At 49.1% G+C, this 22,500-nt stretch overlaps 1 protein-coding gene across 6 annotated transcripts in view; it reads right to left on the bottom strand.

The window, feature by feature from the left end:
• Positions 1-22,500, bottom strand: part of tns1b (tensin 1b) — a 171,184-nt gene that overhangs the window by 87,790 nt on the left and 60,894 nt on the right. For all 6 annotated transcript variants that reach the window (XM_076263733.1, XM_076263731.1, XM_076263738.1 and 3 more), the window contains exons 2-3: positions 19,218-19,332; positions 8,109-8,146 (exon numbers count right to left, since the gene is read on the bottom strand). In XM_076263733.1, the coding sequence (XP_076119848.1) occupies positions 8,109-8,146; positions 19,218-19,332 (153 nt within the window). The remainder of the gene's footprint in view (positions 1-8,108; positions 8,147-19,217; positions 19,333-22,500) is intronic.

Raw genomic sequence — 22,500 nt, forward strand, 5'->3', positions numbered from 1 at the left:
GTCCACTGTGCTGGGTTATGTGGAGCTGGAAGTTATGTGGAAGCCGGCTGGCCTGCAATATTGATGCTGTTATCAAAAGCTCCTGTGGGATAGGTCACTTGGATGTTCTGGAGCAGCCTTGCCCCAAAAAGGGCCTAAACAATGGTCAACGTTCCTAACTGGCCCACTTCAGGCAGCACCCATGAGTGCTTGTCTGCAAAGGGCCGTGGGACTGTTAGTTTATGAGAAGGTGGGGGGAGAGGCATGGGCCAGATGATGGGCTCTTACCATCATCTGAGCAGAGCCCACAATGCAGCACACAAAGGAGGAGTCTGTATAGCAAGCATGCTTTACAAAAGATCGTGTGGTGTCGTACACTCATTTTCCAGAAAAAAAAGGGAAAAAGAAAGAACCACAAGGTAAAGAAACTTCATCCTTCTATTACTCCCAAAACAGCCCCCCATGACCCAGCTAATCACTGGAGATTTACCTTCCCACTCCCTGACAAATTGCCCTCAGCCTGCGGAGTAGGGAGTGTGTGGGTTTAAGCCATTACGCGCTGCCATTCTATCCGATGACACACCGGGTACAAGGTCACATTAACACCACACGCATACCAGCCTTGATGGAGTCCCAGTAGGTGGTGTGTGAAACAAACCCCATACAGCATGTTGACCACAGAGGACCTCAAAAGAGGGCAAATGTTCATGTGCAAATGTTCATAACACACGCATCTCAACAAGAACACTGTATCTACTGGGTATGGAGGAGAGGTAATGGATGACCATTCAAACAGCTAACCATAACTGTGACCAGTGAGGCGTAGAGCTTTTTATCTGTTTAGACTAGAGCATTAGCCAACAGAACAGATGACTTTATAATTGCATTGTCTGGAAATATCAAATGGTCCGAGAACAGATGGAGAATTCCAGATAATATAATGTCCTTCCCCACATGCACAAACCCCCCATTCAACAAGATCAATAACGAACATCTGATTCATTTTGAGCCAATGAAATCCCTGTTGTCATGTACACAACAAAGTGAAAAGGCAGGGTTTGGACAAGAGAGCCATGTCCTGTGACTTCTAATTAAATTGAATTCATTACGTGCTCTCTCCAATATGAAGATAAATCGCCTAGGCTGTTCACTTGGACAGGGTACAGGGAATGAGGGACCTGGAGATTTACACAAAGGATATGTTCTCTCTCTCTCTCTCTCTCTCTCTCTCTCTCTCTCTCTCTCTCTCTCTCTCTCTCTCTCTCTCTCTCTCTCTCTTTTTCTGCAGCTTTTTTCAGTAACTTCCACAACACACTCTCCCACACACACAGCCATACACAGACACACACTCCCATGCTGTACACACTCTCCCTCCCATCGAGAACAGTTTCACACCATTTCCTGAACGGCAGGAAGTCTCACTCCCCCTCAGTCTACTGCAGCCCAAGCAGCAATCACAAGAGAAGGAAGTTTATAGATTCTACCCTCAGATGTCTAGATATTTTTGACAACCATCCTTCTTTTTGACAATTCTATACTCACAGCAAAAATCCTGTTTCTACGGGAATGCTCTGCAAGGTTCAGCTTTATCAAGTCCAGTTGTTTTTCACCCCAGAATACCCCCAAAGAGAGATGGAGGGAACGCCTACTGCCACGGCCGCAGGAAGAGAATCGGATGAGAGCAGTTCCATGAGTACCGATGGGCACACCCTGATAGCAGGCAGCCCAGTGTGTGAAGGCATTGTTGGGCAGCGGGTGTGTGGGGGGTGGGGGCGGACTGGGAGCGCATTGCAGGGCCTGTGGACGTGAAAACCTGAGCAGCACAAAGGCGAAGCAGAGCCTGGGACTGGGGCTGAGGCCAGGAGGGAGGACTCTGGGCAGCCGAGAGGGAAACAGAGGAGTCTGAACCGTGTCCACCACTGCCAAATAATCCCCCCTCCTCCCCCTCCTCCTCCTCCTCCTCCTCCTGCCCTCTGTCTTCCCCATTCTCTCTCTCTCTCTCTCTCTCTCTCTCTCTCTCTCTCGCTCTCTCCCTCTCTCTCTGTCTGTCTCTGTCTCTCTACACCCTGCTTTTGTGAGTGAAATCCCCTGTGCTCGCCCCAATTTCCATGCCAAACCCAGACTCTAGCCTACGCTACACCCCATGAGAAGATTAAAACCGCTTCGCCCATATTCTCGAAAAAGACACGGCTTTTCAATTATGCTCCAGCAATAAATCATCCCTAATGGCAAACTCTCCTCTCGTTTTCTTGCCCTCTAAAGTGACTCCTCCGAGCCGCAGATGCGGAGGCAGAGAAGGCCCAGGCACCCAAGGGGAGCCACTGCCAGAGGTCTGGGGGAGAGAGAGATGTTGGGCCCCCTAGGAGGGAGCACACTCAGCTTTCCTCCCCAACCCACACTGTGTGTGGAAGCAAACACCCATACACTCTCTCTTTCTCTCTCTCTCTCTCTCTCTCTCTCTCTCTCTCTCTCTCTCTCTCTCTCTGTCTTTCACTATCTCTCTTTTCTGCATAGTTTCACCACAGAGCTTACTGTAGGCGGGCAAAACGAATCCACTTAAGGAGAGCAGGGCCCGCGGCATGAATGCAATCGGAAATGAGCCGTGACTTATCATAGAGCGGATCCACAGACGTGCCGCAAGACTGACAAACGTACTGTGATGAGCTGAACTGGAACATGTGAAGTTTGGCTCTATAAAACTGTAAAACTGGGCGTTGGCCATAAATAGATAGCAGTAAACATAACACAGACTTTGCAACACTTGCGTCTCCCATAAACCGCTACATAACAAGACATCAGCTGAGAATACTTGATGCAAACTACTTCATACAAGTGCTTGTTTCATTGCCACCCACCCCCATTCCATAGTCAAATAAGGTCTTCCATTTCACCCCTTATTGCCATACAATGCCCACCTGGTTCGGTCCAAATCGGGAGAGGGAGCAGCAGTGAGTTCAGGTCCAGAGTCCTCAGCGTTGGATAGCAGCAACAGGACCGGCTGTGTCTCTCAGCAGGATAGAGCCGTGTTAAGGACGCGCCCCGGCACAGGAGCAGGGCTGCCCACCGGGGCTGAGCCAACACACACTTCCTTTCCAACCGCTGAGAAACTCCACCTAACATGCTAATACGCTCCCATGCTCTCACAACTCCCCGACAACAACAACAACAGCAACAAAAGCCTCCGCCTGCCCCCCCTCCTGTATTCCTCACAGAGGCAGGCTCCCTGAAGGACAATTAGATTATTACCCTTTCGCCACAGTGCTGAGCCCACACTCACTTATCAAAGTCTAATCTCGGTAAGAGCCAGCACATCCAGGTTGATAGCAATACAAATCGGTCTGCTGACTTTAGCCTTGCAACAGGCCATGTATTTTTTTTTTCCTGGCCACCTTTTTTAATTACATTTCCATACGCCTCAGTGTTAGCAAACCAGCTCAAGTCTACATTTAAAAGGAGCAGTAGGCAAAAAAAGTGTTGGAGCCGCAGACAAACAGACAGGTAAATCACACTGTTCTCCAGGTGAGAGGAGGACAAGCCATGACAAACCGACTGCACATGCTCAAAGCACCACTCGGAGGGCTGCGGTGTCTGGAGGTGTCAAAGCCAAGGGGCAGTAAAAGATATGAAATAATGCTGGCATGCTCTTCTCATGCCAGAGGGAGAGGGGGATAGAGAGAGAAACAGGGAAGGAGATGGGGAGAGAAAGAGAGAGGCGGTGAAGAGTTCTTTCTTCTTCCATGTGTCTGTTGGGAAACATGTGGAACAGGAGCCGCGTCCAAGCGTTGGTTCCACAGTTTATAGCCTCTCTCAGAGGAACATTCAGAACCCTGCTGAGGAGGTGTGGGACCAGACTGAGCTCTCTTAGGCTGAGGGCTGGAAAATCACAAGAGCTTGTGTTAGCCAGGCTTTGTGTATTTTAGCATTAGGGCAGGCGCAAGTCAATACAATTTTACATCCATTTGTTGACCATACGAGATATCTATGGTAACAAGTGTCTTTTCTGGGAGGAAAACAAACTGTGACTCATGAGGCTGTGGCTCCACTGAGAGTGCTTGAATCTGAAGTCCACTGCTAAAACTCAAGTCCTTGACCGTTGTATTAGGAAAGTCCTACAGCTGTGCGTAAGACTTTCTAATCCACCCCAGCCGGACACAAGCGCTGATGGCACCAGAGAGGTTGGGATGGGATCTGGCCTGCTACCGTCAGAGTGAGTCACAGACTCCCACCCAAACATTTCACCACAGACAAGCGCCAGGCTGAGTCACTCCTAACACAGATGCTTTGCCCCGTCTACACACCACTCTCTGGTCTTGGTGTAGAACCTGATATCTCCGAACATGGTTCCTTTCGGTGATTTCAAATGGACATTTACTTCGCCCCAACCACAGGGATTAGTGTTGTACTAAGACTGTGTTCGATGTCATTCCCGCTTAGCTGCCAAACCTATGAAAGCAAAACAAAAGCAAGAGCAATGGACCTAAACGTACAGCGCCTTGGCTTGGGGTGGCTCCATCCCCACAGCCCCTACCACATCAGGCAAAACTACCGCTCCTGCAGAGGCTAGGACAATAAACACGGCGGGGTCATAAGTCTATCATTAGCGGCAGGCAGTCGGCAGAAACTCTATCTAAGAGCGGCCCCACAGCGCTGGAGGAAATGGACTGAGGCGTCGCAGAGACAGTATTAAAAACCGTGGACGGGATGCTATGCCAGTCCAAACAATAGCACGATTTTATTTGGTCCGCACGAGAGCAGAGATGGACGTTTGAGTTGGGGGGTCATACTGAAATAAAGAAAATATATTCCTCATCACGAGCATCACGAGTTTAAAACCAGGATTCAGAGAGACACAGGAGCAGCACGGGGTGATTAGAGGCGACCTGTGTCCTGATCTCTCTCCGTGTTCTCTCACGGTGCCTGTTTCTCAGGCCCTCTCTGCTCATTACTCTGCGAGCATACAGTAGTTTCCTTCTAAAAACATGCTTTATGTGCCCGGGGGAAAAAAAAGAAACATATGGGGCCCGTTGCCTCCTCTTCCACACCGCAGGCTTGCAGAGGAGGGAGAGAGAGAGAGAGAGAGAGAGAGAGAGAGAGAGAGAGAGAGAGAGAGAAGAGGACAAAATGTTACCTTTCGCATGATGCTGAGTCACCCAGCTGCGAGAGGGCCATGGTCAGCGAGTGGCTAATATTGAATGTCCTTTGGAGTAATGAGTCCTGTGATCTGACTCTGTGTCCTTAAACAGCGCAAATGCAGTATAACGACGTACACTTTAAAGAACAACACTGTTGCCTGTGGTTTTGATAGATTGCAGCCAACGTATACAGAGACAGCAGGCCCAGGGAGAGTTTTAGAAGGGAATGTTTCTCAGACATGGAGCACATTTCTCCCTCAGCACAAGGCAATCTCATACCAAAACACGACCCAGAGTGCATTTCCACACAGCATACTGAGGGGGCAGCAGAGTTACCTCGTCCGTGTGCAAACATCCATTTATGGATGAAGCCTATAGATGAACGTCTACTTGGATGTTTTCTGGGAGTACTAATCTATACAGAATTTTACGTCCAGCTATAAGCTCTCTGATTTTGGCGTGCCATGTTCTAATGTGTTTCCTCCCCCGCAGAGGTCCTATGAGGCGGCTCACGCAGCCTCCTTCAGTGGCTGGCTTGGGGACTATGAGTCTAATGAATAATTTAGTCTCCCACTTAACCTCACTTACCTATATTTACGATCGCCCAGAGACAGTCACTTCATTTCCACGCTTATTTTGGGAATGCAAATCAAGTCCAGTCCCGCCGACATCGCTTTCAGACTTGCCTGCCAACGATCCGAGGCAAGGCACTGAACCCTCCGTGAACTGTAACGTAATGCACTTATCCCAGGCTCCTCGTGAAACCAGGTTATGGTGTCGAGGCAAAAAACAAACATTTTCCTTGAGCCATAAGTTAATGAGGGGAACAAAATAGCACTAGTTAGGGCCATGCAGCCTTTCGGGAACCTATGACAGTCTGAGGTTGGGTGGAGGGGGAGGCCCTGGCTACCTCCAGAATGTACTGTGTGACCTGGGAAAAGTACCCTGGCCAAAGCCTGCTTTTACCTCTCTCCTGTGTTTTTATAGTGTGCATGGGGGACATATTCGCATTCATGGAGCTTTCCACTTTGCGTGAGACTGCCGAGATTCGAATCTACTGTAAGGCTTCCGTGAGCGGATTACTCAATTCAGTCAAGCTTCCTGCTGACTGGAAGGTACGCTGGCAGAAAAACGTCTGTATGACTGTGTTGAAAAGGCAGTGCCTAAAATGTAGTGACTTAAATGTATGCAAATAGAAGCGGGAGATTAAAATCCAGCAATTTTCAGCACCATAACATTCACAAAAATAATACTTAGCTGGGTTTAGCCCAAATGCTTTTTTGTGAAGCAAAAACACTTGAGTCTTAGTCTGCAGATGAAGTCATATCTGTGCTCAGGTGCTGTTTGCTAAGCCCACACATCCATCAGCAGGACCCAGGGCCAGTCACAAAGTCAGGCCCTGTCTGAGTTACACCAGTGGTCTGAGCATTTGTTTTTAGTGGCAGAGGTTACATGGAGGCCATCTGCGAGTCTTATCTAAATATGGAAATAGAGATTTATAATGTTGCAAGACAGTGTGGAAACTGTCACAGCTTGAATGATTACCGACTCGGATTCCAAATGGGAGAGATCATATATGAATCTAGCTTAGCGCAGGGGAGGAAGGGCTCCCATTCATTTCTTTAATAAATAAGTCTATTCACAGGAGCTTGCCCTTGGGTGCTGCTGGTTTGACTGAAATCTGATTGCGATCAGAGTTGCTCTCAGAGATTATTTTTTAAGTAAGTGATGGTCTTATTTTTGACCAAAGGACTTTTGTTCAGGTTTAAGGGTAATGTTAGGTTAAGAAATTAGCTATAATGTAAAACAGGTAAAAACACAGTTTAAAATAATAAACTTCATAAAGTGATAATCATCATACCAATGTCCAATCATTCATATACAAAATGTTGAACTGTGTTCCACGGCAAACACAATGGACACAAGAAAACAGCAATTCCATTTCTCCCTGCTCAGCTTCCACCTATTCAGACCCCCTCACTTCCAATCATGCGTGATCCCATTCCCTTTTTCATAACTCGATGGAAACTCAGTGCATATTTGTTTAGATATGCATTTCTGACAAATGAAGCCATAGTGTTTGAGTAAGAGAACACTGCAAGACAAGACTCCCGAGGAGGTTCTGCATATAAACTACAGCACTACAACTCTCCCCAAAACACACTACCAACACAGTGCCTAACCATAACCTTGACATCTCTGTGGACACGAGTTTGGGCACAGCCTTATTGAGCGTACCTCGCACCCTTGGTATTTCCTGAGGAGGCAGGCTGGGCCAGCGCAGTAGGTAGTGGCGGCTGCCTTCTCCACCCCCACCTCTCCTCCCCCACCCAATCAAACCACCACCGGCCCAATAATGGCTGCCAGATGGAGGTCTGACAAAACACCTTTCACTGTTTTTCATGCCAGTCTTACACCCATTCCCACTATGTCAGCATCCAAACAAACTAATCCAGAGCCTCCCCGAAGAACTCTGCTCAGTTCCTCTGACTTTTGGTGCTCGTGCTTCAAAACACGGGTATCGTGTAGAAAGGGCCCTCGAACAAGACATGCAGCGTGGATTTATTTTTAGAGTCTGTTAATCATGGACAGGCCTGGCTCTGGCCAAACTAAACATATGCCAGGACAGCGTGCACTTGTTTTGAGATTCTTCAGATTTCCAAATGGCCGAACCTTATTCCAGTGAACTCGTCCCCGTCATCAACCCAGTATTTCCTTTTTGATAAGATTCGCTCACTTTTGTAGAAAGAGGGAACATAATCATTGCATAGCTTAACAAAGAGTCCAGGCCGCCAAACAGACATGGACATTTCTAAAAGGACCTTGCTAATGGGCATGTTCCCAAGAAAACAGAACTTTGTGATTTTAACCTCGTAGCAAGTCGCCGTTATCCAACTTGCATTCTTGTTGATTGCACCAAGCCAATAAGTCAGTGAGTTGTATCTTGAGGCTATTATTTATATGAGTGCAGAGCAAAAAATAAATTATTTTTCTTACCTTCACCTCACATTTCTTATGGCACGTTAACCGGCACACTGCAAGAGAAACAGAGAGGGACAAAAAATGTGTTAAGCTCCACTTTCCTTTTTTTTTTTACAGAAATGCAATTTAACATTAAATACTTAATACCTTTGCAAACATTAACACCCAGCCGTGGTGGCGCATAATGAAATGGGATGTGGAATGAGCCCAAAGTGGCTATTCAAGTGCAGGGCTGTGGCCAAGTTCCACAACTTGTTTACCCTCAGGTCAAGTCAAATATTATTTTCCGTAAGCGCAGTGATGTTGCCCAGTGCTCTGGGACCAGACAGCATGTTTCTGCTCACAGGCTCTGAGGGTTTATTAAAGGCCGTGCTCTCGCCAGTGCTCCAGGTCTGCAATGGAGCCGTCCCTGGGCTGAATGCTCCTTTTGACCAAGTCTGAAGTCCCAGCTGTCTGCAGCCCATCAGTGAGAGAGATGCCTCCCCAAGATGATCTCTGCACTGGGGCCCTATAGAGGGACGTGGCCGGTATGCCTAAGTATGTTCCCTACATGAAGCAAACAAAGTGTTCATCTGTGGTGAGTGGGAACCCACCCATACACTATAATCCCCACAGGTGAGGTGAGACCATTGCAGTGGTGCCTCAGGTATGCAATGGTGCCCCACACACACACACAAACACACACACACACACACACACACACACACACACAGTGTTCTTGGTGTTTCTTCACCCTCTAGTGGGAGGGGCCTCCTTACACAACAGCCCCTGCTCTTGTTTCCATGCCAATGTAATGTCAACACTGGCCTCCAATCTCACCACCAGCACCAGCACCCCCCTTCAGAGACACACCCACCTGCTGAGTGGGATTAGGTTTCGGGGCAGGTAGTAGGGTGTCCAGGTCTCAGCGCTGAGTGACTAACTACAGTGGCTGCAGAACCACAGAGGTCTAAGCCTCTATTTCCACAGTGCAGCGTTTCTCCTCTCTCCTCTCCTCTACTCCCTCGCTCGCTCACCCTCGCCGTGGACTCACACTGTGGCTACAAATAGGGGTCACTGGAGGAGAACACCTGGCGCAGCGGGTCATAGCGTTCCAGCCAAAGCCGAATCCCTCAAAAGAGGCGCGAATGAAATCGGGGCTTTGAGGGAGCCGTGTGAAGTAAGTGCTTTTCAAAGCAGAGTTAAATAGAGTCTGCTTACTCTGGAGCGCACTACTTCATGCTTATGTAATGCCAAGCTTTCTTCCCATCTCGGATCGCATATTTGACTATGTGTGTAATATTTATTATGATTGCTGTGTTTTTTTGTTTTTTTTCTTCGAGTCACCACTTTAGCATCTGAGAGAGGAGAGCGAAAACAGCATATCCTCCCCACTTAGGGTAAGGTTCCCAGGCTTTGTGAATCAAAAAAGGAGGGGGGTGGGGGAGTGAGGTGCTTTTGGCCAGGGGCTAACATACTTCATGGCTTTTGCAGGATATTTTCATTAGCATGTGAGCCTCCTTCTGGGCCAGGAGGGTGGCGGTCGTCGGTCGGATGTGAGACGCTCGGCAGAGCCGATGCCCCTCGTCTCATTTCCACTGAGCTAACTTCAAGGACCTGAGACAGACCAGCAACCCATCCAGCCAATTCCCTGGACACAACGTAATGAGCAGTCCCTGAGTTCCATGGCTCACCAGTTTCAGTCCAATTATACACACCCTGGGACATTACACATGCAGAGTGGAGAGAGAAACGGAATATTCTAGATCTGTTGACAACTAAGCGGTAGAAAGGAGTGACTTAAAATTCAACATGGCAACATCCTATGAGAAGTGGAGTTGAGAAACCACACTCCCAAAGGACTTCTTTTGAATGGCAGTGGGATGGGGAATAAAGCCTTTTCTGCAATTAAGTCCTCATTTTTCTCATGTCATTACACAGCACACTCCTATAACGTGTCCTAGAGGGGAGTGCACATAACTTTTCTGTCACAACAGTAGTACGCATCCTTGTCAGGGGAGAATCTACATAATTGCAGCCTTGGTGGCAGGCATGTTGTTTCATTCTATTTAAGCACGGAGGCTAAATGTGCACTTGAGGGGGTTGATGGGGGGGGGGGGGCACAGACTGCTTCACTCTTTAATTAGACAGCTCTGGATGAAGCTGAGGACCCCAAAACCCAAACACGTCAGAGATTTCTTCACTCCATTGGTCCATTGGAATGGAAGTTCTGTTGTGCTCCATGGGGCATACAGCTTATGAAATGCGGTGGCGGGTTGCAAGTGTGCTCACACAAAAGAGTTTTTCAGCATTGACGTCCCTGACTCTTTGGTCCAGGCCCAGGAACACAGCACAATGACAGCACTGCTGCCAGGGCAACATCTGCATGAGGGCTCTCTTTAGGCAGCATCCTCATCAGTTTAATGCTAAAGGTATGGTGGCCACTTCATGTCTCCTTTGCCACCATATATTCATTCACTCATCAGCCTTCTCAACCTCTCACAGCGCGTCTTTCAACTCACAGGACTGTGGTGGGAGACGCAGACCCCTGGCAGTAGAACCCGGAGGGGACCGGAGACCGGGACCGGAGACCCCCCCCCCCCCCCCTCCCAGCAGAGTGCATGGCTAAACCCCACCGGCCCTCCACTCTCCAAGCCAAACACGTTTGTGCGCACATGAGCCATGACTGTACAAACTCTCCCGAGTACAGTGTGGGGAGGGAGGGGGGGGGGGGTATCAGGAGGAGGACTAGAGGAAGGAGGTGGAGGAGGAGGACTGCCATATTGGGTGTGAAAACAGCAACTCTGTGGCCTCTGTCAGCCTTTGCCTTGTTAGGAAGTCAGGTCTTCAGTGCATAAACAGAGCAGGGCCAGGAGAGAGAGAGAGAGAGAGAGAGAGAGAGAAAGAGAGGCGGGGGAGTGGATTAGCCCAGAGTGGAGCAGAGTGGAGGGCTGTGTCGCATCTGACTCAGGGGATGAAGAATGTTCTTGAGGAGAGAGAGAGAAAGAGAGAGAGAGAGGGATGAGGGAGAGAGAGGAGAGGGGGGGAATGTGTGTGTGTGTGGGGGGGGGGGGGACAGGCATTTCCTCGCCCTGGCCTTTTGTAATGGGCCTGGGCTCCCAAAGGGATGGGCTGTACCGGGCTACAGAGGGAGCACAATCAGGAGACGCAGGGGCTGGGCCACTTCCTCCCGCTGAAACGTGCGCTCCCATACACACACACGTGTGCAGTGGACACAGGCACAAACATGCGCACACACGCACACATGCACACACACACATGCACACACACACACACACACACACACACACACACACACACACACACACACAAACACACACACACACACACACACAAACAGGAAAACATTCCAAGATGATCAAACACTTGAACACTTGCACAAACATTCACACAGTGCAGGCACCACCCATGTTGACTAAGTACTTACTCATTAATTGTTTCAGCCTCTGATACAGTGACAGTACAGTGTACATGTACATACATGCATATGCACCTAAAAATACAAACACAAGGATGCGCATGTGCCCCGTGTGCGCACACACACACACACACACACACACAAATATTGCCCTATCCATTGAGGAAGAATGTCATTTTCTGGTCCAGATGAACACACACACAATCAAATACACACACACACACACACACACACACACACACACACACAGCCAAACACACACACACACACACACACACACACACACAGCCAAACACACACACACAGGCCAGGATATATGGACATATTTCTCCCTTTGTCCTCCTAACCCGTGTGATTTACCCTCAGTCTGCTGTGAAACCAACAAGCTCTCCCAGTCTGGGCTTAATCCTTTACCACCTGCGAACCACGGAGCAGCAGCCAGGCCGTGCCCAGGCACTCCTTAATCTGCACGCTAACTCCAGCAGCACGTGCCAAGTCACCCAAACATGTAGCTGGCACGGCATCCAGCCAGGGAAGGGCATCAGCGTGTGTGTGTGTGTGTGTGTGTGTGTGTGTGTGTGTGTGTGTGTGTGTGTGTGTGTGTGTGTGTGTGTGTGTGTGTGTGTGTGTGGGAGTGGGTGTGTGTGTGTGTGTGTCTGTGTGTGTGGGAGTGGGTGTGGATGTGGGTGGGTGTGTGCATGTTTTTGTGTCTGTTGTTTTGCAGTGTCTAAGTGCCAGCTTAGTCCCCGGTTAAACTGAGGAGTTGTGTTTACAGTATCTGTTTTTTCCCCTGCAGGTTACCACACACACCACACAAACAGACCGTACACACACACTGTACATACACACACACACATACATACGCCAGAGCCATGTAAGGCTCATTACCGGTGTTACCGCTGTGCATGGACACACACAGCCCACAGACTGCACATGCAGGCAGGGTATCTGTTTCAATAAGCACCCAGCTGTCAGAAGTCCTCACAAGTGATGAGATGACACACACATACACACACACACACACACACACACACACACACACACACACACACACACACACACACAGTCAAATTTCTCTGGGATGGAAGAAGAGACAAAACATGGGAGGTATGTGTGTATATGCTCATGAGATAAGCCTATCATCAACCTACTTTTACTGTAGAGAGAATAGAACACCAACAACTCCTTTGCAAAGCAAATTATTGCGAACGCTTCAAAGGCACACTACATTGTTCACTCAGCAACAATGTTACAGTATGTCTGTGAAAAAAAAGTTTATTGGACAAAGAGTGAGCTTTTCCCGTAAAGGCATTTAGAGTAACTATAATATCCTGTGTGGAACAAGTCTCAAAGCCACTAGTATGCTCATCTGGTCTACACTGTGAGAAAGAGGCAAGGCTCCAAGCTCTTCAGTATAAGTCCTGCGTAATAATAAGTGAATTGTGAAGGATTAAAAAAAAAACACTCTAAAATCTGCATGTAAGCACAGAATAAATCAAGAATACATCTGTTGAAACAGCTGCTCAACTTAATGCGTGTCACAGTACATCCCAACGCTGGCTTTAAAGGAAGGCTGGTTGATGAAGAAACTCTTTGGTGTGTGTGAGGTTAGACAAAAATGTAGGGTCCGATGGCATGACTGAGACTATTTATCAAAGCATAGTCTCAGGTTTGGCTTGCATATGCAGTATCTGAGTCAAAAAAACCCACGGAGCCCCAAACCCAAACCATGCTTGAGGGAAAACATTGTTCAGTCCTCAACGTTTTGAAAGATAATACACTGCCCTCCACCGCCCTCTAGTGGTGGTATGAATTTGTGGCCACTGACTGAACAGTAGGTTTCAAATGGGAAACTTTGAAGACTGCAGAGTCTTGCGGAGGTGCAGCAGATAAACAGTCTTAAACGGTCTTGTTTTTTATTACTACAAAGAAGAAACACAGTGCACAGAATCCTGAACAACTTTCTGTGAATAGGGAATGTGTTCCTTTAAACAAGTTAACTGCTTACTATAATGAGACATGTTGGGAGTTTACAAACTACCCCATTTAATCGTCTTCAATCATGCAATTAGGTTATCTTTATGCTGAATCACTGAATTAAGTAAAACTCAAATAAGCCAAATATAAGGGAATTACAGTGGGTGATTTCAGTGCTCCAGAAGGTGGCAGCATCACAGCAATCATGCTATTTCTGAGAAACAGCAATCCACTCCATCAGTTTACAAGAGAGTGGACTGATTTTCTTATAGCATGAAGACATGATGATAACATACATCCTATAGCCCCTGACAGTTAACTCTGGGTGAACTAAACCCAGCAGTGCTCTTTACAGTGTAACAGCATGCATAACAGTCTATAAGAACCTCTCTCCAGTGCTGTCTCCGGTCTGGTCGGAAAGGCTAATAAACGTGAGTGGATATGAAGGGCTTTCCGATATCCTTTCCCTAACTCAATAAATAGATAGGGCCTCAATGGGCAAGCAGCAACAGAGTTTAACTGATTAAGATAATGATATTAAGGAAATCTGTCAGGCTGAGAAAATTGATGGCTGTGTGCATCAATCCACTTATCTCATTCCAGTAATGAAATCCAGAGCTGAGCTTGGGAGCTCCACAAGGATATTTAATTGGGCTGAGGGTACGACATGATCATGATGTGTGTGTGAGAGAGAAAGAGAGAGAGAGAGAGAGAGAGAGAGAGAGCACTTACGCACACATGCATGTTTGTGTATCCATGTTTGTTTGTGTATCTGAGTTTGAGGGAACATGTTTTAGCATGTTTATAATGGTGTATGTGTGGGCATAAAAATGCATGAGTGTCTCTATTTTCAGTTATATTAGTGCTGGAGAGCTGTGTATAAATATTTATATGTGACTTTGTCTGGTGCTGTATGGGAAGGCGTGCATGTGCATGTGTGTGTTTATGTATGCCTGAGTGCGGTTGTGTGTATGTGTGTGTCTTCCAGTGTGTGTGTGTGTGTGTGTGTGTGTGTGTGTGTGTGTGTGTGTGTGTGTGTGTGTGTGTGTGCCTGTGAGTGTGTGACTCATTTAAAGTCCAAATCCAAGTCTTTCCAAATAGCCTGAAAAGTCAAGGTGGTATGAGAAGAGAGAGAGAGAGAGCACATTTCTTACTGAATAAGGAAAACCTTCACTGCCTGGGCCTAGAGCCTGGAGCACGGACAACATGCTGGTGAAATCAGCACAAGGGCTATTTTTACATGCGTGTTAATAAAGAGCAGAGAAACACTCTGTTACCCTGATCTGCTTTGTTGAGGCCGCGGATAATAATGTTTTTACAGTCTCACGTAATCTACGCGCAAAATCAATGAAAAGCACTGAGAATCAAATGAGCCAAGCGTATGGATGGTGCGTTACTGTGTATGTATAGTGGAATTATATGTCAGCGCGTGTGTGTGAGATAAAACATGAGTCACGTTCACATGTTATGACTTGTGTGTGTGTGTGTTCCTTTGTGCGTACCATTTGACAACATATGTGGGTCATAATGGATGTTCCATGTAATACATGTAAATGTGCTAGTGTGTGTATGTGTGTGTGCACACGTGTGCATGTGTTTTTAGCTGTCTACATACAGTATGTGCACGTGCAGGCCTGTGCACATACATGTGTGTGGTGTGTGTGTGCGTGTGTGTGTGTGTGTATGACTCATGCTCAGGGTCGTGCTGGTTTCACTCTGTCAGAGCTAGGGCCCTCAGTTTCCCCACAGGCCCACAACCACATGGCGCTGGAATGAAAACAATCAGATGAGCTCACTCTGCAGGCAACGTGCAGAGCGAGCGAGAGAGAAGGGTGACAAGAACGGCACGTTCCACACACTACCCCGATAACTGGCCTGGCCCCTCCCGCCCCTGTGCAGGGGGTCCAGTGCGGTCCAGCTGCCTGCCAAACTGCATCATCCAGGGATGCGCCCATTGTCTCAGAGCCTAGCAACCACATCCTGGCAACGCTGGAGAGGATGTGACGGCAGGTGTTGGAAAAAAGATCTGCTTGGCTCCACGTGCCTGTGTGTATGTGTGTGTGTGTGTGTGTGTGTGTGTGTGTGTGTGTGTGTGCATGTGTGTGTCCTTGTACTTGTGCCTGGGTCTGTGTGTTCATGCATGAGTGTGTTTGCAAACACTTATTCAAATAGAGCTGTGCCTGTCAACAATTTACATGGGGAAGCACAAACACAGCTAAATATTATGATTAGAGGAAATTCCTATATGAAGTCTGTTACTGTCTCTCTCATTTAAAGCCCCAGAACCCAAACGTGTAGCTAGCTGACCCCAACAAGACTTCTGACACAGCTTAAGGGGCCAACTAAGCACTGTCCTGACCTTTATAAACACTGAGAGATCCAATCGCACAGCCATACAAATACAAATCAATATGATTTCCAGTCATAACACACACACACAGTCCATCATCAGCAGCTCCTCCTTCACTGCAGAGCCCATAGCCAGGCTCATCCGTCTGGGTTCGTTTCACTCTCACTGTAAGCCCATCTACTCTTGGTTTGCATTCAGTCCAGGTCACTGAACCACCACAGCAATGTTACCTGTGGCAGGGGCCTCCCGTGGGAGTCAGATGCCCAACAGAGTGACGTGTCCCTGGGGAGACTCGGGCACGGGGTCAGGCTCTCTGCTCTGCTCCAGCCCTTCCCAGCGCGCTCCCCTACCATGGAGCCGGGCCACTGTTGTTCCACGCAGCCTCCATTGTTCACGTTTGTCTCCTCCAGAAAGGCGACCTGTCTCGTAAATTGGGTTAATCCAGACGGAGGCTGGCTCGGATTCTGAGGCCTGGCCATCTCTCTCGCTCTCCCCTGCAGGAGGGACGGCCCGCCAGCAGCCTGCCATCGGCCCCTAAGTCCTGGACTGGCTTTATTATGGGCAATACATCAGTGAGGCTCAATACCCGCCTAAGCCGCTGTCAGATATCAGCTGTCCTGATGTTAAATCTGCTCCCTGCTGGAGGTTGTCATCCAGGCCTGGAGCTTAGGCACAGGAGAGAGTGAACCGCACGGAGCCCAGGCATTCTCAGATGGCTTCCACTATCTATTTCATTTCCCTCCCATTCTCATGTCTCTGCTGCTTCCCTGCCCTATTTGTTCTTTATTCCTTTCATCTTCCTGTCTTTGCTAAAGCTCAGTATCTCTCAATCTCTAATTCTCTGTGTATCTCTCTTTCCTTCTCTCTTTCTATCTCTCTCCCTCTCTCTTTCTCCGTATAATTCTCTGTAGCTCTTTCTTACATCCCCCTCTCTCTCCTATCACAGGTGCTCCATTTCCTCTGTTTGTCTGGAACACAGCTTTGACTCACATTTTCCCTTTTAGGCCTGTTTCTTGCTGTGGCCTGTTTCTTGCTGTGATTTCTTATCTAGGATAATGCAGCACAGCTAAATTTAACCTGGTATGCCAGGGCCAGCCTCTTCAGATGTCTGGCCAGTGCCGGGCCCAGCTCCTGAGCACCTGGCACGGGTTACACAGTGAGGCAGAGAGGCTGGGTCATCCCACTCAGCTCTCTCATTATGCCGTGGTCACTTCCAAACTTCTCTACAGCTAGTATGGCTCAGTCCTATACGTAGGCTCACTTAACAGGTCTATGTATTCTATTCTTCTGTGATTGATGAACTCAACCAAGACTAAGAGAGCATGGCAGACAGGGGGAGCTCTCCGGTGCTGAAATGCCCATGCTCTCCGGTGCAGGAACTGCCCTCCGGTGCAATTGTTTGTGTGAACCACTCAGTCATACGCCCACACAGAAAGACACACATACATACACATAGGGACTCTCCACCTCTTGGTCTGGTCAGTAATGAAGAGCCAAGCCCTCCAGTGAAGACTCCTTCTGACAGGACAGGCAACTGATGAACAGCCATGTTCCCCTGAGGCCTATTGATTCTGTGGCCGTCTTAGGAGGGGCAGTTACTGATCAATGACACCCAGCTGTTCTCCCAAACAAACACCACGTCATCAACAGCAACAGCAGACAGGCCAAAAACCTGCCACCCTAACACCATCTATCCTGTTAACCTAATGTTAGGAAGGGCCCCTCTGGGAAATGTTATAAAGGCTGCCACAAAAAGAAATGCTGCAACTTGACTACAATGATTTTTTTTTTTAAATGAAATTAGTCATAAATAAGTACATAACTAAACTAAATTCAATTAGTCTGGAGTGATCTTAATGGCAGATAAGGATGGGGTTACAAATGGCATTGATCATACATCTTATCCCAAATCTGCCTGCAAACATGGTAAGCTGATTAGTAAATCCTGCAGCCGTGTCGCCCTGTGGTTCAGCTCTGGCTCTCCTGTCAGCAGGTCTGGGAGGGAGGAGATAAGCTCGTGATAAAGGTAGATCATTTGGTCAACATCAGCCCTAGCCACGCAGAGCACAATGCTCCTGCAGCTCTAATGCACTGCTAATCCACTCCTCTGGTTTGCTAGAGACGTGCTGCCATAGCCATAGGCTGTTTTTTTTTTTATGTGGCTGCCAAGACATGCGATAGCTCCAGCTTGAGGAGAAGCAGAGGTTTGGCTAGCACACGTTCGCCACGCATCCCCCCCCCCCCCCAAAAAAAAGAAGGATTTTCTTTGGCACCACGGAGCCTTATGCAACACGGGCTCAAAATGCAGACCAGGCCGATAGCGATCTCGGGACAAACAAATTCTGAAATATGAACGGTGCTTTTTAGCTTGTGTTACTGCTGCACACAAGCCCCGTTTGTCTCCGCTTGGCCCCCGTCTCTTCCTGCCCCACCACTGCCTCGCCTCCAGCGGAAAGGAGAAATGCACGATGCCACGCGGGGCTCCAGACAACACTGCAGCAGATCAGGGAGACGCGCCTTTATTTTGGGGAGGCGCTGGGAGAGAGATCTCCTATCTGTGCAGGAGGAGGGAGGGTGCGGTGGTGTAGGCTTAGGTTAGGTTGGGGCGGGGGGGGTAGGGGGGGGGATGCAGGTGTGCCAGGCAAAAAGCTTTCCTCATCCCCATGCCAGGCCAAACAACGTCTTTTCCTCTTCCCCTGGTTATCGCAGACCCTGGCTGAGTGCAGTGATATCAGCACAGTGCAGACGTTTCCACTGCCCATTTCCCCAGCTGAAGCACGTGGGGCACCACGCCCCTCCATGCCAGCCTCAGGGGGCATTCTCACCCCACTGATGACTTCCCAGCTGCTGCCTCTCTTGCGTCGTCGCTCACCACTTCCGCTATCAGGGGAAATGGACACTAACACAGCAGTCATTCTAGCAAACCCAAACACCGTGCTATAATGGAGAACTTCACTAATTGAGTTCCATGCTTTTGTTTAACCCCCCATCCTTTCTCTGTATGGCCTTGGCCTGAAGTCACACAAAGCAGAACATGTGTGCATACACACACACACACACACACACACACACACACACACACACACACACACACACACACACACACACACACCAAAGCCTACTGTTTGACTCCTGCACTCTCACTCTTTAACTTAATTAGTTGGGTAATGGGTAATGAGGCTGATTTCAGGGGGCTCATTGCCAGACTGGTTCCCAGCCAGCTGCCACTTTAGACAGCCACAGACTCCCTCCCCTTGACCCTCTCCGGAAGGCCCACATCCATCAGGACAGACAGGCAGATGTGGCCTGCGGTGACCCCTGGGCTTGGCCAGAGGGATGGGGGAGTGGACAGTGTGCTGTTTATTGTTGTGGTGCTGACCTCTGCAGATGAGTCCCTCCTTGTTGACGGTCTGCTTGCAAACGCCACAGTGCTTGCCCTTCTTGAACGTCTTCACCCGGAAGGTGTGGGAGTGGACAGCTTCAAACTCCTCCGGCTGCAAGAGAGAGAGACAAGAGAAAACACAGCACTGATTAGACTCTCTCCCTTTCTTACAGGTCACGACTTCAATTAGCCACGAGTGCCATATATGATCACTACCACGGTGGGAAAGTGCCTATGAATTTCATTACTGCTGACTCAATACATGTGGCTCTCGCAAACATAAAGCAGGGGGATAAATCAGGCACAGCCATCGCCCTCCCAGCCCAACTCACTCCTCCCAGCCCAACTCACCCCTCCCAGCCCAACTCACTCCTCCACAACCTATGCAGCTTCTTTAAGCAGAGTGGACCATAGATATTAGAATGCTAGATACCGCATTGACTGTTGAGTTCTATTAGGTGGCATCGTAAGCTGGGCCGCCATATTGGTGGGGGCAGCACCTTTATTGTCTATGGGCAACATTTGCAGGCAATCACAGACACCTGTCTGATTTCCAGTCAGAGTCACATGCTCCTCCATTGGCCTCCAGTGATTGCTGCCCCCACCAAGATGTCGCTATTTACATATGTTCTGGAGTCCAATGCGGTATCTAGCTTTCTAATATCTATGGGGTGGGCAGTGAAAGCCCTTCCTTCCTGGGGCTGGCATGAGAAAGGAGTGGGAGAGGCCCACCAGCGGACAGACTAGTGCCCTGGAGACGGAGCGGCATCCCAGCGGAGCTCCATATCACTGCAGATCTCATTAGGAGGCCTAATGAAATGGGGGGCTGGTGGGGAGGGACTGGGAGGGGGGGTCCATGAGTCAGGGCTGCCTGCCTGCTGCCACCCGGCTGCTGCTGCCTAATGATCCTGAGGGAAGCAGCGAGTGTGTCTCTGCTCCTCAGTTAGGATGGGGAGGCTAATGAGATGTGGCAGCAGGGACATTTAGAACAGACTCTCACACACACACTGTGTACAAACAGCAATAAATACATAAAAGGTTCAATATTAGACTGTGCTTTCATTGTGCGTACACATACACAGACAAGTAGACATAGAGCACATCCATTCTGGGCACATCCTTACCGTGCTTACTTTTACATAATCAGATTTGGTGACTGAGATTCCAAATTGACCCGTTCTGCAGAAGTCATTTATTAATATCAGGTAAAGACGGAATGAGTTGTATTCAGAACCCCAGTGAAACCAGTGTTTAGCCAGAGTCTCGTTTTCCACGGCTGCACTGCACCGCACTGGGGGTTCAAACATGAGCTCTCCCCCCAGACGGCAGACGGCTCACCCCAGCACACAGAGCCTCTGCGGCCAACGCACACAGGTACGGCTCAGTCAGACGCAACGCAGCCTCTCCCTCTGAGACATGGGAACAGGGGCCAACGAGAGGCCATCCAAGAACAAGGCGGAGCTGGATGGGAAGAACGTGACCGTAGCTGAACAGCATGTCTGCCCCCAGCCTCCTCGGCCTGCCTACATGGTCCCGTGTGGCGTGCAGGTGTGCAGTGTAAGGCGCAGGAGGGAGCTGGGCCTGACAGCAACCGCAGCTCCCCTGAAAAGACCCCCTGTCTGAGGCCCACTGTTTTTCTTCTCTACAATTACACCCCAGCTCTCTCTCTTTCCTGTCTGCTTTTGGACTTTTGTGTGTGTGTGTGTGTGTGTGTGTGTGTGTGTGTGTGTGTGTGTGTGTGTGTGCGCGCGCAGGAGGGGGGTTAAAGAGGGGTTGAGAAAAGAAAGGCAGAGCAAAAAAGGGAAGGGGAAAAAAACAAAAAAGGGCAAACAAACTGATTTCTCAGCCCCTCTGGTCCTGTGAACGTTGGCTGGATGGGAACGAGGATCAGGGCTCCCCCTCGGTGTTCATCTTCCCCCCCCCGAACTCTAAACTGGCGGCTTTTGGTGATTCAGCCTGCGTGACATCACTTCCTGCGAGTATTTGCTCAGCTGGCTTGCATTTATCGTTTGGCTTAGAGAAGACAGGATTTCATCCTCTTTGTACAACTAAAAAACCTGAAACCACTTTACTGAAAGAAGCAAACACAGACCAAGCTAGTTCAGACTGTAACATAAACACAGGTCTCATAGCAGACCCCTGATAAACTGCAGATAAACTGAGCAAAATCCACCATGTAATATAACAAACATTGCCCTACACACAAAGTTCCATACAAGTAAAGAAATTCAAAATGAATAGCAAACGCAGACAAATGCTCCTCAAATAATGGAAAACTTTCCCTGCCACACTTTCAAGCAGACTAGTCAGACAGACCTGTGAGTCTGCACTGGCCTTCTGCAGACCACATGCAGAAAGGGGTATTTATATATTAAACACTGGCCAGGGCTTATTGAATTCTTTTCTGGCCAGGGAGCCCCGTCCAGAGCCAGCCCTTTCTTTCTCCCCTTTTCCTGCCGGGCATCCGTCCAGTCGGAATACGAAGCAGGCCTCTGACATGGCATGTGGCTGGCACATTCAGCGGCGCGCAGAGGGGGCCCCCCCGACTGCCCGCAGGGACGCCCCCGGGTGGGTGAGGGCAGTGCTGGGACGGGATTTGTGGCGCATCGGAGTGGAGCCGCCGCCGCCGCCGCTACCAAGCTGGGTTTCCCACACACACTGGCCTTGCGTCAGCTCCGCCGGTAATTGAGACCTCGTCGTGGCACGGAAAAAAAAAAAGGAGCTGGCCGAAGGCACCATGAGCCACCAGGCATGCAGGCGAGCGGCGGGCAGAAGAGCTCTAAAGCGCTTCTGCAGATGGTCCCGCGCCCACGGCAGAGCCCGTGCTCAGCACACGGGCCAGATTTATGGGCTGAGACGCGGGCTGGCTGGGGCAGGAAACTCCCAGGTCTGGTTCTCATAGGACAGTAGGTCAGGCGTGTCATCCTGCAGCCATTCTCTCAGACTTTGCCTTTCTTTGTCTTACTGTCTCTCACTGTTCTCTCTCCTCCTCTCTCCCATGCTCTCTCTCTCTCTGTCTCTCTCTGTACCAACCACTCTATCTGTCTATCTGTCTGTCTGTCTGTCTGTCTGTCTGTCTGTCTGTCTGTCTGTCTGTCTGTCTGTCTGTCTGTGTGTGTGTGTGAGTGTGTGTGTGTGTGTGTGTGTGTGTGTGTGTGTGTGTGTGTGTGTGTGTGTGTGTGTGTGTTTGTCTTTTCCACTGCACGGCCCACATCTGCACAGTCACATCTCCATGTGCACTGATCTCCTCCCATCACATGCACAGACCTACCAAAGGTCA

The sequence above is a fragment of the Alosa pseudoharengus genome, unplaced genomic scaffold (genome assembly GCF_046254945.1).
Source record: "Alosa pseudoharengus isolate Yale_2024_CS ecotype anadromous, Long Island Sound unplaced genomic scaffold, YU_APseudo_1.1 YU_APseudo_1.1_scf_3, whole genome shotgun sequence".
Classification (NCBI taxonomy): domain Eukaryota; kingdom Metazoa; phylum Chordata; class Actinopteri; order Clupeiformes; family Clupeidae; genus Alosa; species Alosa pseudoharengus.